The sequence below is a fragment of the Eublepharis macularius genome, chromosome 18 (assembly GCF_028583425.1).
Source record: "Eublepharis macularius isolate TG4126 chromosome 18, MPM_Emac_v1.0, whole genome shotgun sequence".
NCBI classification, from domain to species: Eukaryota; Metazoa; Chordata; class Lepidosauria; order Squamata; family Eublepharidae; genus Eublepharis; species Eublepharis macularius.
The window spans coordinates 13,495,719-13,511,531 of NC_072807.1; the positions used below are offsets into that span (position 1 = coordinate 13,495,719).

Sequence of the window (15,813 nt, forward strand, 5' to 3'; positions counted from 1 at the left end):
GATACTGCCTAACTCTTCTGAGTTTATATGGAGGATGGCTCATTTTAATCCATCTGATCTGGCACTGTAGATCTATGCCACGGTAACCTCAAGGCTATATTGGTTGTGGTGGAAAATGCCCTCAAGTCATAGTTGGCTTGTGGCAACTCCTGGTGGGGTTTTCCTGGCAAGAGAGTAACAGCAGTGGTTTGTCATTGCCTGCCTCTGCATACCGGTTTCCCATCCAACTACTAACCAGGCCTAACACTGCCCTACTTAGGTGGTGGAGTGGAGAGTGCTCTCAAGTCATAGTTGACTTATGGCAACTCCTAGTGGAGTCTTCATGGCAAGAGACGAACAAAGGTGGTTTACCACTGCCTGCTTCTGCAACCCTGGTCTTCCTTGGAGGGCTGCCATCCGATTACTAACCAAAGATGATCCTTAGCTTTGGAGATCTGATGAGACCAGGCTCTCTCCAGGTCTAAAATGAAATCCTGTCCTCAAGTCATAGTTGACTTATGGCGACCCCTGGTGGGGTTTTCATGACAAGAGACAACAGAGGTGGTTTGCCATTGCCTGCCTCTGCAAACCCTGGTCTTTGCTGGAGGTCTCCCATCCAACTGCTAACCAAGGCCAACCCTGCTTAGCTTCTGAGATCTGATGAGATCAGGCACATCACCTGAGCTGTTCAGTTCACAGTCAAGGCTATTCTGTACTGTATATTACTTGCAAGTGTCCTAGAAGGTAACCTGGAAACTTCAGCTGGTTCAGAATGCTGCAGCTCCTTAACTATCCGAAGCTGGGGCAGTGAGCAAAGTACACCCATTCTGCAGTTACTCCATTGGTTACAGATTAACTCATGGGGTCCAATTCAAGACGCTGGTTATTACCTTCAAAGCCCTTCATGGCCTGGGACATATTCCAGCAGGAATGCTGCTCCTAGTATCCTCCACTTCCTTCACGGGAGCAAAGCTGCCTGATGGTGCCTTCGGGCAAAGGGGTAAGATTATCAGCTGCCTATTGATTTTCCTTTTTTTATTGTGGCTCCCACCCAGTTGAATGGCCTGCCTGAGGAGACCAGGAAGGTCCCCATAATTCTGTTCTTCCAGGGGATGTGCAAAATGGAACAGCATTTTTGCAAAGGGGACAGGGCTGTAGTTTTACAGCGCCACCCTAAGCAGTTACACCCTTCTGAGCACATTGACTTCTTACGTCTGTAATTTTTCACACCATTTCCAGTGCATTGATTTACACATGACATTGTTTTATTGAGTAGTTCTCCAACGGCGTGTTCCTGTTTTATCGCATCATATATTGTACTGCTGTTGTTTTTACATCGCTCTTAATTTTGCAATCCAGTTGTCATGTACTGTGTGTATTATGCTGTTTTTCTGTAAGCCCCTAATCGTGTGATTCCTCTGGAGTCCCAGTGAGAAAGGTGGACTACAAGGGAATAAATAACTTAATTCTATATTTGCATTAGTTACAGAGGCTGCTGGCAGGGCTGGGTCCATTTGCCAATAGTCTGCCAATCTGCACAATAAAAAGAACGAGATTGAATGCAGCCTTGAATGCCCAGAACCCAAAGGCCGGAGAAGCTCTGCAACATCGTGGTCTTTTTTGTTTTTATGTATTTGATGCCAAGCAGATCTTCTCATTCCACAACACCTCCTCCTCCCCGCTGCATCAGACCAGAGCGTTCCAGCCCAGTATTCACTTCGAGGAGATAGAACTGCCTTTTGCAAAGTCCTTGGCCTACCTCAATTCAGTCAGAGATCCTTTTGGGGGCATCTTTCAAGTGGAGCGGGCAGAGTTTGAGCCTGGGCCCCTCCACAGGCTGAATCCTGCCCCTTGGGCAAGGCCCTGCCCCAAGCTAATTCTTCCAAGGAGGGCAGCCACCCTCCTTAGCTTCCACACCTGCTCTTCAAAGGCCCCAGCTTTCAAGGCGCTGCGCCCCCTCCCACGAAGCCATTCTGGGTTTTTTGTTTGTGAGGAGCCCAAGCTGCTTGTGCAAAGTTGCCAATCTCCCGGTGGGGTCTAGAGAGCTCCTGGAATCACAACAGACCTCCAGACTACACAGATCCGTTCCCCAGAGGAAACTGCTGCTTTGGAGGGTGGGCTCTATGGAACTGTGATGAGCTCTCTTACCAAGCCAGTCTCTCTTGTCCCCTGACAACACGTGTCTACACAGGCTCTCACGCACCTAGAGTTGTCAACCTCCAGGTGGGGCCAGATCTCCCGTAATTAGGACTTTTTTTCAGATGACACATATCAGTTCCCCTGGAGGAAAAGGCTATATTGGGGGATCTATTTATTTGTAACCCGAATGCTTCACTCTATATATTTTAATGCCAATAATGGACTAATAATTTTTTTAAAATTAAATTATATGGGAGGGTGGACTCTATGGCATTTTACCCCTCTGAGATCTCTCCCTTACGCAGGCTTCACCCTCCAAAACTCCAGGAATTTCCCAACCGGGAGCTGGCAACCCTTTGCGCACCACGTGAGAATCTACCAGACCTTTAGAGGCCGGCAGTGGGCTCGGCTCGGGCAAAGGCCCGGCGCTTCGGGGTCGCCTAGCCGACGCTGCCCCGAACGAGGATGGCGGGCCGGAGGCGGCGCTGCCCCCCGAAAGCCACGTGGCGCGAGAGGAGGGCACTTTAGTTCCGCGCAGCGCCGAGCACCCGGGGGGGGCGTGGCGCCTTCCCACGTGCCGGCGAGGGGGGCGCGGCCGCCCGTCCCAAACAAGCAGGCGGAGGAAGTCCCGCCTCGAGGATCAGAACTCGGTTGTGATTGGCTGCGGCGGCAGCCCCGCCGTACCCCGATTGGGCCCCCGCGCTGAGGGGCGAGGCGGCCGGGGCAGGCGGCTGGGCGGCGGAGCGGGCGGCCGGAGTCGAGTCGCGCCGCGGCTGCGGCGGCATGAAGAGCCTCAAGTCCCGCCTAAGGAGGCCGGAAGCGGCGCTGGGCGGAGGCGGGAGCGTCGGAAGCGGCCTCGGCGGGGTGAGCGGGGCAGGGGGCGCGGGGTCCGGCAGTGCCTGAGGCGATGGAGGGGGGCGCGGCCGGCCGGCGGCTTCGGGAGCGACGGGGCCTGAGGCGGCCTCTCACCGGCCCCGCTCCCTTCGGCTTGTGTCGGTCTCGTGGCCGGCGGCGCTTGGAAGGCGGGCAGCGTCCCTCGCCTCGCAGCCCTGTGGCTTTGAAGCGAAGCGCCCGCCCGGCCGTTCTTTCCATGGGGAGAGACTCACAGAGGAGGTTTGCCGTTGCCTGCCTCGGCATCCCTGGCCTTGCTTGGAGGTCTCCCGCCCAGTTACTAATCAAGGTTGACCCTGCTTAACTTCGGAGATCTGATGGCTCACCTGGACTATCCAGGTCGGGGTATGGATTCCCCGTATTTTAATTAAATTACCTTCACTGTACTAAACAATAATATATTCCCCTTCTCTGTTGGTGGATAGACACTCAAGGAGTACAGTGGGTCTCTCTATGCAAGATATCCTACACGTGATGCTGAAGTGAGTTACTTTCTGTGTGTGGTCTTATATTCAAGTACTCTGTGTCTCCCTAGTGGGGCAAGTGCATCCACAAGTGTAAGATCGTTCACTTGATCCTACATGTAAGACGTCTTGTGAAGAGAGACTCCCAAGCATATACTCAGGCACCCCATATGCACCCGTTTTCACATGTGTTTATCACTTCTTCCCCACCTCTTGCCACCACACACACTGTGGGATACGCCCAGCTCTTGCCTTTCTGTCTCATCCATACGCCCACCCTTTGCTTGCAACCAGGGCTGCTGTCTGAGTCTCTCTACACAAGATATCTTACAGGCATCTGATGAAGAGAACTTGATTCTCGAAAGCTTATGCTATAATAAAATTGGTTAGTCTTAAAGGTGCTACTGGACTCTTTTTGATTTTGCTACTACAGACTAACACGGCTAACTCCTCAGGATTTATATTCAGGTGGACTCCCTAGCAGTGCATGTGTATCCACAATGGGAGAACAAGTGTGAGACCTTTCACTTGAGTGTCCCCATGTGAGATATCTTGTGTAGAGATGCAGAGGAGTTAGCCGTGTTAGTCTGTGGTAGCAAAATCAAAAAGAGTCCAGTAGCACCTTTAAGACTAACCAATTTTATTGTAGCATAAGCTTTCGAGAATCAAGTTCTCTTCGTCAGTCTCTGTATCAGGCATCTGACGAAGAGAACTTGATTCTCGAAAGCTTATGCTACAATAAAATTGGTTAGTCTTAAAGGTGCTACTGGACGATTTTTGATCTTGTGTAGAGAAACTCCAATGTGTGTGGCCAAGTGTCTCTCCACCATATTTTCCCTTAAAGAAATAAAGACTCCTTATTCGCTGCTTGAGATCACTGGATCAAAGGAGTTTGAAAGAAAGGAAAGAATTTGCTCTTGTTTATTTCTGAGGTGCAGGTTTTGTGTCATATGGGTTGGCCTGGATGGAGACGTGGGGGGGGGGGCTTAAAGTTAAGTCCCACTTGCTTGAAACAGAAGTGGGGCAGACTCTGGGTTGCTCCAAGCGAGTCTTTGAGGGATGGATCTTGAAATGCAGGAAGCACTGGGGGAGAAAAGTAATTATGTGGAATGGAGAATTTCTGGTTGTGGAAAGATGAGGGGGGGCACTGACTAGTTAGGCTCGACCAGCATCACCTGTGCTAAATGAGAACAACCCCCCCCCCCCGGCCTACCAGTGCGGCGAGTGGGAGGTAGTAGCACCACTGGTGCTTGTCTTTCAGGCACCTGCTGTCCTTGCAGCTGGCCTGATGCTCTTCAGATAAGTAACAGAGGAACTGCAGGAGGCTTTGCTGATTCTTCAAAAGAATCCAAATCAAGGAGTACTTTTTTGTTAGTGCCAAGCTACGCATCGCAAAGGGGTCGCAAGCTCTTTCCCCTCATTCTCAGACTTTTCTTTAGGCTAGATGTAAGGCCACAGGGGAAGAGAAGCAGAAAAGGTAAAATGCCCCCGTCTGTGGAATGGAGAGATGCTGACTGTATGAGAACAACTCACTCTGGTTGTATAGCTTACAGGTTACTTCATGTCTGGAGGTGTTGGGAGCTCTGGCACTGGACTGGCCTTTTGGCATGTGAAAGACAAAAAAAATTGGAGATGCCTCTTGTGGCTGCAGCCTTAGATGTGCTTTTGCTCCTTGTCACATTCATTCATCTTTTCCCTTTGTCACCCAGCATGGTAGTAGCAAAATGGAGCAGCACAAAACTCTCATAAAAATGAGAATGGGATACTGTGCAAAACCTATCAAGGTGTGCATTAAACCAAAAATGTAACTTGAGATAAAGTTTATGTTGTGTCTTAGTAAGTGCAGAGAAACAAAAGCAACATGTGGTGTGATTTTAGTGCTTCCTTAACTAATTAAGTGCATCAGGAGGGGCGATGCAAGATTTTGATGTGTCCATGATATATATTATTCCTTGGCTCTGTAATTATATTTGAAGCGCAATCAGTTCTTTCTCAAATATTGTGCATTCTTTTGATTCCAAAATGTGTTATGGATCAGCAGATATACCCTGGAAGTTGCTTTATTTGTGCTGTCTGACCTTGATTTAAAAAAATCAAGGAATACAAGCATTGAGACAAATTGAGCCATGATAGGTAGGTCTTAATATTGTCATTCCTTATGAAGAGGTAAATATAAATGGAAAGAAAATGTGACTGTTCAGCAGTTTATAGCCAAAAGGCTTTTTGACCTTATACGTGCACAGGGAGAAAGTTTGTGGAGGTTTGGATGTTTTAAATAAATAATAAGTGAGCCGTTTCCCTTAAAAATATTAATTGATGTGAGATCTGGGCCATGTATGTACTAGATACAAAAATGGCAGAAAGACTTCGGGCATGAACTTAGAAGTGTTGGAATTATGTAAGTGAGCATGTGGGTGTGTTTATATTAAAGGATTTTTCTCAATAAATCTACAACTTGGACAACTTTTTTAAGTTGATCAGTCAGTGGCATCTCCCCGCCTCCTTTGAGTCTGTTGAAAATAAATCTGATGTGATTGGTGATGAGGGTTATGATGGTTTTATTTAATGAAAAAGGCAGGTTTTTAACATATGAGGTGGAGTCATTGACCTCATGTTTTCTAGAAAATGGTTCAAAAAACAATAATGGCCGTATGGAAGACCAAAAACTTGTTACTACCTTTTATGGCATCAGTTCAAGCATTTGGGGGTGAGTTAGTGCTTAGTCTTCTAACAACACCCAGTATTGTATTTGCCAGCGATTGGAAATACCTGCCTAGAAAGAAAGGATGCTTGATAAAGTTATGTGAGGCAATGAATATAATAAGATTAATAGCTTTGCAGCATGCCAAGCATTGTTTATGAATGCATTGGCAGCTATTGTGTTTATATGAAACAAGAGTTGTCTGGGAATTGAATCTGAAATTAAGATGGTGTGTTGCATGTGTTTTGTGTTTATATTTAGTATTTATTACTTTATTGGTTTATGTATTCATATAATTTATGAATTTGCTATGTTTATTGTTTCATGTAAAATAATAATAATAACAACAAGTTCTATAGCAGGTTAATGTGTTTGTGGTTTATGCCTGCATTTTTGACTCTGAACATGTTAATTTGTCCTTGAGTGGTTTATTTGTGTTTGTGTTTTAAAAGATATATTTGTGTTAAAATTTTTATAGCTTGCCTTTCTGTCTTTGTTCGATAGTTTACAAAATAACATCAAAGTATAAAAATACAATATCAGTGACTAAGAACAAGGTCTGTAATCTAACATGTTGTATTTCTAGGCAGACACTTAATTAAACCACTCCTGAGATGATTTCCACAAGTTTAAATCTACAAAAAACGAGCTGGTATGGATTTCTAAGTGTGAGGCAGAATTTCAGGGAATTTCCCCTCAGCCATTAAGAAAATGCTCACGGAGTGGATAAGCATTATGGCTAAAAATAAAAGGTAAAGTATTGGTTGGCTTGTCACTTGGACTTTTAGGAGTTTGGTTATAAAGCAGCTACAATTAGAATGCAGCTCCATCTCGTAGCATTTATTTGCTGAGGGGGTGGCAAAAATCAACAAGTAGTTTGTCCCCCACTCCCTCCCTAAGTTCTGTTACCCTATATACCTATGAGGGTCATTTATAGTGCATTTTTACCCCCCCCCCATTATATTTTCTTATTTGCAGGAGCTCCTTTGTGTGATAGCTGCCTGAATTTATATAGCCTGCCCTATATAAATAACTTGCAAAGAAATAAACAACTGCCTTCACAATCTTTTCTTCAAATGAAACCTCCTGTTTTGATTGAAATGGCAAAGCAAACAAGGAGGGATAAGGGAAGGACATGTTTGGAAGGGTTTGTGCAACAAATTGAGGGTGTACGTTTTGAAGAGGAGATTGTGGTAGGATAAACAAATCATTTGGTGTGGGCAGGAAGGCAGGAAGATTGGAAATATTCGTCTGTCAACCGAGGAGCAAAGCAATTTCTCTTGTTGCGTAACAAGAGTAGCTTGAGCGATGACTTCAACTTAGCGTTTGCTTTAGAATAAGGATATAAATCAAGGAGTCAGCACTCTGGATGGATCCCTCAGATGAAGGGTGGATGCGGAAAAATGTGCATAGGAACTGCAAAATAGAAATGGGCGAGAGTTCTGTTTCGTGAGAGCTGAGGATGAGTTTGAGATCTGTGCGGGCAGAATTAAGACGTGAGTAGAGCCTGCTACACGAGACCAGTGGTCATGTCCAGTATCCTGTTTCGCAGCCAGTCAGTTGACCTGGAGGGCCAAACACAGAGGGCTTAGAGGCCGAAGCATTCCCCCAGTACTGCCTCCTAGCACTGGATTTCAGGCTTGCTTCCTCTGTCTACGAAGGTTATTTTTATTCATTCTCTGATGGACCTCTCCTCCACGAATCTTTCTCACCTTCTTGTGGCTGTCTGTGCTGTTGTGGCCATCACTACATCCAGTGGCGATGGATTCTGCAGTTTAATTATTTGTTAAATAAAGAACTAGAACCTTCCACCTCGATCCTATTTTCCAACAACTTTATTGTTTGCCCCTGAATTGTAGTATTGCCGGAAAGAGGGGAAAGGCTCTATCTACTTTCTCTACTGCATTGTTTTATAAACCTCTCTCATGTCTCCCCTTAGCTATCTTTTATTCTAGACTGAAAAGTCCCAGACTTTCCAGCCTGTTCTCATAGGAAAGGTGCTCTGACCCCCGAATCATCTTGGTTGCCTTCTGTACTTTTCCCAGCTCTGCAATGTCCTTTTTGAGCAATGGTGACCAAACTGCGTGCAGTATTCCAAATGAGGCTGGCTCTGGAAGGCAGCTCCAGCCCATTTCTATTCCTTGCTGCTCTCTGGTTGCGATCCCACACAGTTTTAGACTGGAAAGTTGAAATTAACAACCTTCGCAAAGATGAAATGATCAAACTCTCCGAGGAGTGATCTCAGCCTGCTCTGTCTTTTAAAACTATGCTTCCCGGCTAACATTGTGTCTCTCTACACTTGCCGAACACATGCTTAGGTGTCTTGTGTAGAGAGAGACTCAGTTTCTTCCTGTTCAGAGCCTGTCAGCAAATGTGAGAGTCAGAGAGATCTCTTTATCGTCTTTTTGTTCCACCTTTCTTTCAAGGAGCTCAGAAGAGTGTACACGGGTCTCCTGTCCTCGTTTTATCCTCTAAACAGCTATGTAAGGTGTTGTTTTAGAAACTTTATGTGCCATCTCTCCTGACACCTGCTTGAGATGGCTTGAAGTAAAAACAATATAATAAAATCAGGCCTTACGCTATTAAATAGGCACAACAGTATGTGATTCATTTGCAAAAGCTGTAAGAATCACAAGCAGCAATCTAAAATGATACTCAAAAAGCATGAGCAGCCGTTAATAAAAATAGCTTAAAAAGCAGGTAGGGCAAGCTGTGAGAGGGTGATTGGCCTACTCAGCTTTGTGGCAGAATGGGGACCCAGGTCCAGTGCTGCTGATCCTTTGAGATGAAGACTGGGAAGCTGAAGGCACATGGCAGTGCCGACGGTGGAAGGTGGGGCTGTGCAATTGGAAGCATTCTGGGGCAAGCCCTCCTAGTTGCTGCAACAGCAACGGCACTCAGCTTTAACCACGAGTGTAGCCTGAAATAGTTGTCTGCTCCTTAAAGCTGGATTTTTTGGGCCGTTGAGGACGTTTTAGCCAAAGGCAGGCACTTTCCTTTCTGAGCAGTTTTCCACTGGCAACTGCAGCGTTTTATTCAGAAAACTAGTTCAGTGGATGTCTCTGTGCAGGATCTGCTGCTGCCTTGACACAGTGGAAGGGAGGGGTCCTTGGAGTGAATTTTTCCTCCTTAGCCTGTTGTCACCTGTTAGCCTGTTGTCACCTGTGCCCTACTCTTGTAGGGGATGGAGCGTGCTGCTGTAGCCACTTTGCATTGGAAGTTGGCAGTACTGTGAGCAAACCAGGCCTCGTTGTGTGTAAATGAATTTATGGCCACAACAGATCAAACCATTCTTTGATGGAGAAATGTAAAAATAGAATCGAGAGCTGTTGCTATTCTTGCCCCTTGCAACCAGTTTAGTCCTTTGTTTCCTGTGTTTCTGGTTCCTTCGGTGTTGAAGAAGCCGAGCGCTTGCTGTCTCAGATGAATGCAGGCTTTGCTTCTGGTGTGTTTGCACTTTGCATTGCCATGGCTTCTCAGGGACATTACCTTGACTGGAAACACGGCTATCTCCCCAACAGTGCTGATCACAGCAGCCATCTTCAAATGTGGTTGCTTCTGCCATCTAGTCAGGGCATATGAGTTTGAATCAGGGCATGTCAGCACAATGAAACAGGCTTCCTTGCTTTGCATTTATCGCAGGGCAGTATAGAGGCAGTTGACCCCATATGGTGCTCAACCGAAAGGTGGCCCTTCTTTTAAACAGATAAATAAAGTGAGAACGTGGTACAGGGAGTTACTGCTCCAGCTGCTGGAGTTAATTGCACATTAAAACCAGCAATGTCTGAAACTTTCAAATTGATCATTACTATTATTTTTTTAAATTTTATACTTCATTTTTTGCAAACTACCTCTGTTAGTCTCTTGCCATGAGAACCCCACCAGGGGTCCCCATAAGTCAACTATGACTTGAGGGCACTCTCCACCACACTTCATTTCTATCCCACCATCTTCCTGAGTGGCAGCCCAAAGCAGCTGGCATCATTCTCCCGTCCTCCATCTTTTCCTCACAACAACCCGTTGAGGTAGGTTAGGCTGAGAGTATGTGACTGGCCCAAGGTCACCCAGCCAGCTTCCATGGCAGAGCGGGGAATCAACCCTGGGTCTCCCAGATCCTAGTCTGACACAACAGTCACAACACTGATAACTAGGGCTTCTTTTCAGGGGGAACGCGGGGGAACAGAGTTCCGGAACCTCCTGAAAATGGTCACATGGCTTGTGGCCCTGCCCCCTGATCTCCAGACAGAGGGGAGTTTAGATTGCCCTCTGTACCGCCAAAGCGGCGCGGAGGGCAATCTCAGCTCCCCTCTGTCTGGAGATCAGGAGGCGGGGCCACAAGCCATGTGACCATTTTCTCTGAGGACAACCCACTGAGTTCCACCACCTCTTTCCCCAGAAAAAAAGCCCTGCTGATAACTGATGACAACTGGACATTTCTTGTAATCCCCGTTCGCAATGAAATGTTTCATTTAGTCACTAACACCCATGGGAATCGGGGGCTGCGTGAAAGGCAGTAGTATATGGGCAATTAAACTACCCCCCTCCCACTTTTCAAAGCAGTGATGATGACCATAGCTGGCCTAGCTTGTTCCAAATTCTAGAGTATTCGGATGGCTCAGGGGTAACTTCCCTGCTGCATAAAGGAGCCACTTGCTAAATCATTACCTCTGCTTGGAAGAACTGAGGCAGGCCTCCAGACAGACAACAGAATTAAAGCCTGCTTGGCAAATTCAGAGTGGGCATCAATTGATCCTCAGCATTATAAGGCTAGCTACTTGTGCGTTAGCATCCTGCCACCCTCTAGTCTACATCAGGTGGTGTGATATATTTGTGTGATACATTGAATCAGATTTTTGCAATTTTTGTGGGTTTTTTTGTATTGGACACCTACCTGCTGTGCTTGTAGGGCACATACCAGACTTTTTTTTTGGATGTGGGGGGTGTTCTTTTGATTCATTGAAGAGATCAGGGTTTAAATGCCCCCCCTTTTTTCTCACCCTTTTGGGTTGTTTGATGTGGTTACTATATTGTTTACAGGGCTTCAGTTTATAGAAGCCACTTCTAAATAGCTGAGAAGTCTGTGCTCTTCTTTTTTTGAGAAGCATGCCTTACTAGATTGTTTACTGTTTTCCTTTTAGTAGGGATGTTACGCAACTTTATCTGAGGAGGGGAAAATGTGCATTTTAAATGGAATGCTATTAATGGGTAAATAAGTTAAGACTTGTCTGTACAGGGCGGAAGAATAAATCTAAAACTGTTGTGTAACAAATCCATCACTCTCCCCTTGGTTATCGAACCAGGAGTCTGCATTGAGACCGTGACTCTCCAAATCAAATACAGATTTACTTGACCCTGATGTGAAGCTTCAAATTCAGATAGTTTGTGCTAGTAATGTGTCAGTTGAGTAGGAAAGTGTTACAGCTTGGTTAAAACACAAGTGCGTCCAAGTCTCCTCGCTAAGCTCTGTTGGCTTCAAGATGAAATGGATGTTTCTATCTTGTTTGTTAATTTTATAACCAGAAAGGGTGTTCACATGCTAACGCAAATTCTGGATGCAATTACAAAATTAATTTTAAAAAGATAGATGGAATTTTGTTTGTGTAGGCATATGGTATGTGTAGAGGTTGCATGTGGGGTCTTGTGCATGGATTGTAGCTTGCCAGAGCACACAGTTGCATAAACATGCAACTCCCTTTTCCTGTAGCAGAGTAGGAGTGTGTGAAACTTCCCCTGTTATTGCTCTTGGGTGTTCCCTTGGAATCATTTTTCCTTGCTAGAGTTTTTTTTAAAGCACTAGGAATAATAAACTGTTCTTATTAATAACTCCTTTCTGTGTAAGGCCAAGGCTCTAAAGCTTAAGTGCTCTTTAAGAGGGGGCAATAAATTGAGAGCACTTCCAGCTAAATGAGAAGCAATAGGCTAGCTAGTGCTCTCTAGCTGCTGTTAGTTCCTTTCCTCCCACACATAAGAGGGCAAGGTCACTTTTCCTCCTGTGATGCTTTAATCTGTCTGGAATGTTCTCTTGCTAAATCGTGGTTTAAGGCTAATGAATTCTAAGCTGTGCTCAAAAAGCATTTCCCAAATATCAAATGAAAAGCAGCCCTCAAATAGTCTCTTTCGGGGACTTACTTTTTTTTTCATGTTCAAAGAAAATTCTCTTGACTCTCTCAGGAAACTAGCTAAAAAGGGTTTTACTTCATTCTCAGGGCCAGACAGCTTTCCCCCCCTGTATATGTAAGTAAATTTTCCTCTTGTCTGATTGGCTAGTAACCTTTTTCTTTGAATTCCGTTATGGAAATAAAACATGAAAAATGAAATAACATCAGAGAAAAAGTATCTACAAAAATCAATGTCTGTTTATGTGTTCTTACATCTTTCTTGTATCTGTTCAGTAAGATTAGTGGTTTCAACACAACACACTTCTTTAATAGTTCTGAAAGGACTGATGCCATGACTAAGCCATTGAAGTTTTGGTTAGTATCAGGACATTCCAAATTGAATTAAAACAAAACAATTGGCTCACTCTAGCTTTCTAACATATGATGGGTCTAGCTGAAGCTTATAATTTACCATCATTTCAATTATACAGATGATTTCCCCCCCAGAATTCCAGTTTTGGAAAACAGTCAACCATATATTGAGGAAGCGCTCTCCAACAAATCCTTATGGTTGGATAGATAATTTTTTTAATGTGAACTATAGAAAGCTTATAAAACAATTATTTCTAATTAATACAAGTGAATGAACTAGACCACACAGAATCTGAAGTCTAAATTTTCAACATTTCTCCACTTCGATTTAAAAACGTTTCTTTAACGATTTATTGTAGAAAAGAATGTGCTAAATTATATGCGCCCCCCTCACCCAGTTGGTGCGATGTTTCGGGCTTGGGTGTCACCAATACGCAGATGACACCCAGATATACCTGTTGATGGACGGCCGGCCTGGATCGGCCTCAGATGTTCTCCCTCTGAGGCAGGAGGACATCTGTGGGTGTTTCCCACCGTCCTATCAGGGAGGCAGGAAGTTGAAACTTCTTCCTCTTGTAGGTGGGACCACCCCCTGGTCTTCAGTTCTTTTCCTGCCTCAGGGGAGAGCAGTTCTAGTTTAGGTTAGCTCTGCTACCTATACTTTCACTTTCTTTTTCTATCCTTTACCTTACTTCTGTCCGTATCTTGGAGAGAGAAAGTCTTCTCTGGTGGACCAAGGACTCAAACCTCGGCCAGGGCAAGAGTTTTCTATTGCATCATCCGACGCAGATTTTCACGGACGCCAGCCTGTTGGGATGGGGCGCGATCCTAGACGGGATCCCAGTCCAAGGACGCTGGTCAGAGAAGGAGAGGAAACTCCCTATAAATGTCCTAGAGATGAAGGCTGTCCTGAGGGCATTGCATCACTTCGGCGGACAGATCTTTCGCTGCCACGTCTTGATCCGCACGGACAATATAGCTACCAAAGCATACATCAACAAACAGGGAGGGACCAGGTCATCAGGTCTCCAAAGAGAAGCCAACCAGATCCTGATATGGGCGGAGAGAAACCTCTCTTCCATTCGAGCAGAGCACATCTGGGGAACTCTCAACACCCGGGCAGACTGGCTGAGCAGGGAGACCCTGCACCCGGGAGAGTGGACCCTCAAGAGGGACGTCTTTCTCCTACTGACGGACTACTTCGGAACTCCGAAGGTAGACTTGTTCGCCTCTCATCAGAACGCTCAGTTACCGAGATTTTACTCAAGGTTCTTCCATCCCAGAGCAGAGGGAGTAGACGCTCTCACATGCCCATGGCCAAGGACCCTTCTATACGCCTTCCCGCCGTTATCGACGATACCCAAGCTACTTCAACGGATCCGGGAGCAAGGGGCAACTGTGATTCTAGTGGCACCGTGGTGGCCCAGGCGTCCCTGGTTTTCCGATCTACGATTGATGTCAGTGGCATCCCCGGTACGTCTGCCAATATCCGCGGATCTGTTGCACCAGGGCCCTATCTGTCATCCCCACCCAGAATGGTGGTCACTGACAGGGTGGAAATTGAGAGGCGACGTCTCCAGCGACAGGGCTACGCGCCAAAGATCATAGATACCATCCTGGCTTCCAGAAAAGGCTCCACAATCAGGGTCTACAATTGTGCATGGAAAGCTTTCCACAGATGGTGCCGACATAAGGGGGTGGATTCCCTAGGTCCCTCTCTAAATTCCGTCCTGGGTTTTCTGCAGGAGGGGCTAGACAGGGGACTACGACCAGCGACACTGAGAAAACAAATAGCGGCAATTGGTACTGTCGTTCAGGAGATTGACGGCATTCCCCTCGCGTCTCATCAACACATCAAGAGATTTCTCAGAGGGGCCACCCTGCTCAACCCTCCAGTGGTGCATCGTTTCCCGACCTGGCGTCTGAACGTCGTGTTATCAGCACTCACCAAGCCGCCATTTGAGCCTATCAAGGACATTGCTCTGAAATGGCTGAGACTTAAAACCATTTTCCTGGTGGCAATAACTTCGGCGCGCAGGATATCGGAGCTTGGCGCTCTGTCTATTAGGCCAGATCTGTGCATCTTCCACAAGGAGAAGGTGGTGTTACGGACTGATCCGTCCTTCTTACCAAAGGCTTACTCCACCTTCCATCGGGCACAGGAGATCAACCTGCCGTCCTTTTGCCCCAACCCTAGTCATCCCAGGGAAAGAGAGTGGCACAATTTGGATGTCCGTCGGGCCATTAAGTCTTACATAATACAGACTGAAAAGATTCGCCAGACGGATTCCTTGTTCATAAATGTGTCACCGCCAAAACTAGGTCAGCGCATGTCGTCCTCGGCCATCGCCTATAACATCAAGTTGTGCATTCGGGAAGCCTACAAAGCCCTCAAGCTGGACATCCCTCCGGGAATTACAGCACATTCAGCGAGGAGTGCAGCCACCAACGCAGCGCTCAGACGTAACGCATTGATTGACGACATCTGCAAAGCTGCCACCTGGACAACTATATCCACGTTCATTAAACACTATCAACTGCACACGTACGCGTCGGCAGACGCGGCCTTCGGTCGGAGAGTTCTACAACATGTGGTCGAAGACGAAGATACGATCCCGCCCGGTCGATGAAGGACTGCTTTGGGAGCACCCACAGATGTCCTCCTGCCTCAGAGGGAGAATGGGCCTTTGGACACTTACCGTGAAGGGTCCTTCTCCTCTGAGGACAGGAGGACATCTGGCCCTCCCAGGATCTTCGTCTACTATCAAGACCACCGACCTCATACCAGTATTTTCTGATCCCACTGTGATTCTCTGTATGTGTGATTTTTCATCTGTTCCTAGTTGCCACTCTTTGGCACGTTGTGTTTTATCTTCTCTGTTTTCAGTTATTAACAAGTTGATATAGTTATAGATTACAGTTTATATGAAGGAGTCAACACTGCTGAGGGGAGTCACCCGAACTGAAGACCAGGGGGTGGTCCCACCTACAAGAGGAAGAAGTTTCAACTTCCTGCTTCCCTGATAGGACGGTGGGAAACACCCACAGATGTCCTCCTGTCCTCAGAGGAGAAGGACCCTTCACGGTAAGTGTCCAAAGGCCCATTCTGGAGCATGATTTTGAAACAGTGGCTGGATGGTTGAGGCAAAGTCGGCTGAAACTAAACCCT

At 46.3% G+C, this 15,813-nt stretch overlaps 1 protein-coding gene across 1 annotated transcript in view; it reads left to right on the top strand.

The window, feature by feature from the left end:
• Positions 1-2,873: 2,873 nt before the first annotated feature.
• Positions 2,874-15,813, top strand: part of UACA (uveal autoantigen with coiled-coil domains and ankyrin repeats) — a 54,186-nt gene continuing 41,246 nt past the window's right edge. The window contains exon 1 of the mRNA XM_055002395.1: positions 2,874-2,982. Within this exon, the coding sequence (XP_054858370.1) occupies positions 2,902-2,982 (81 nt within the window). The 5' untranslated portion in view covers positions 2,874-2,901. The remainder of the gene's footprint in view (positions 2,983-15,813) is intronic.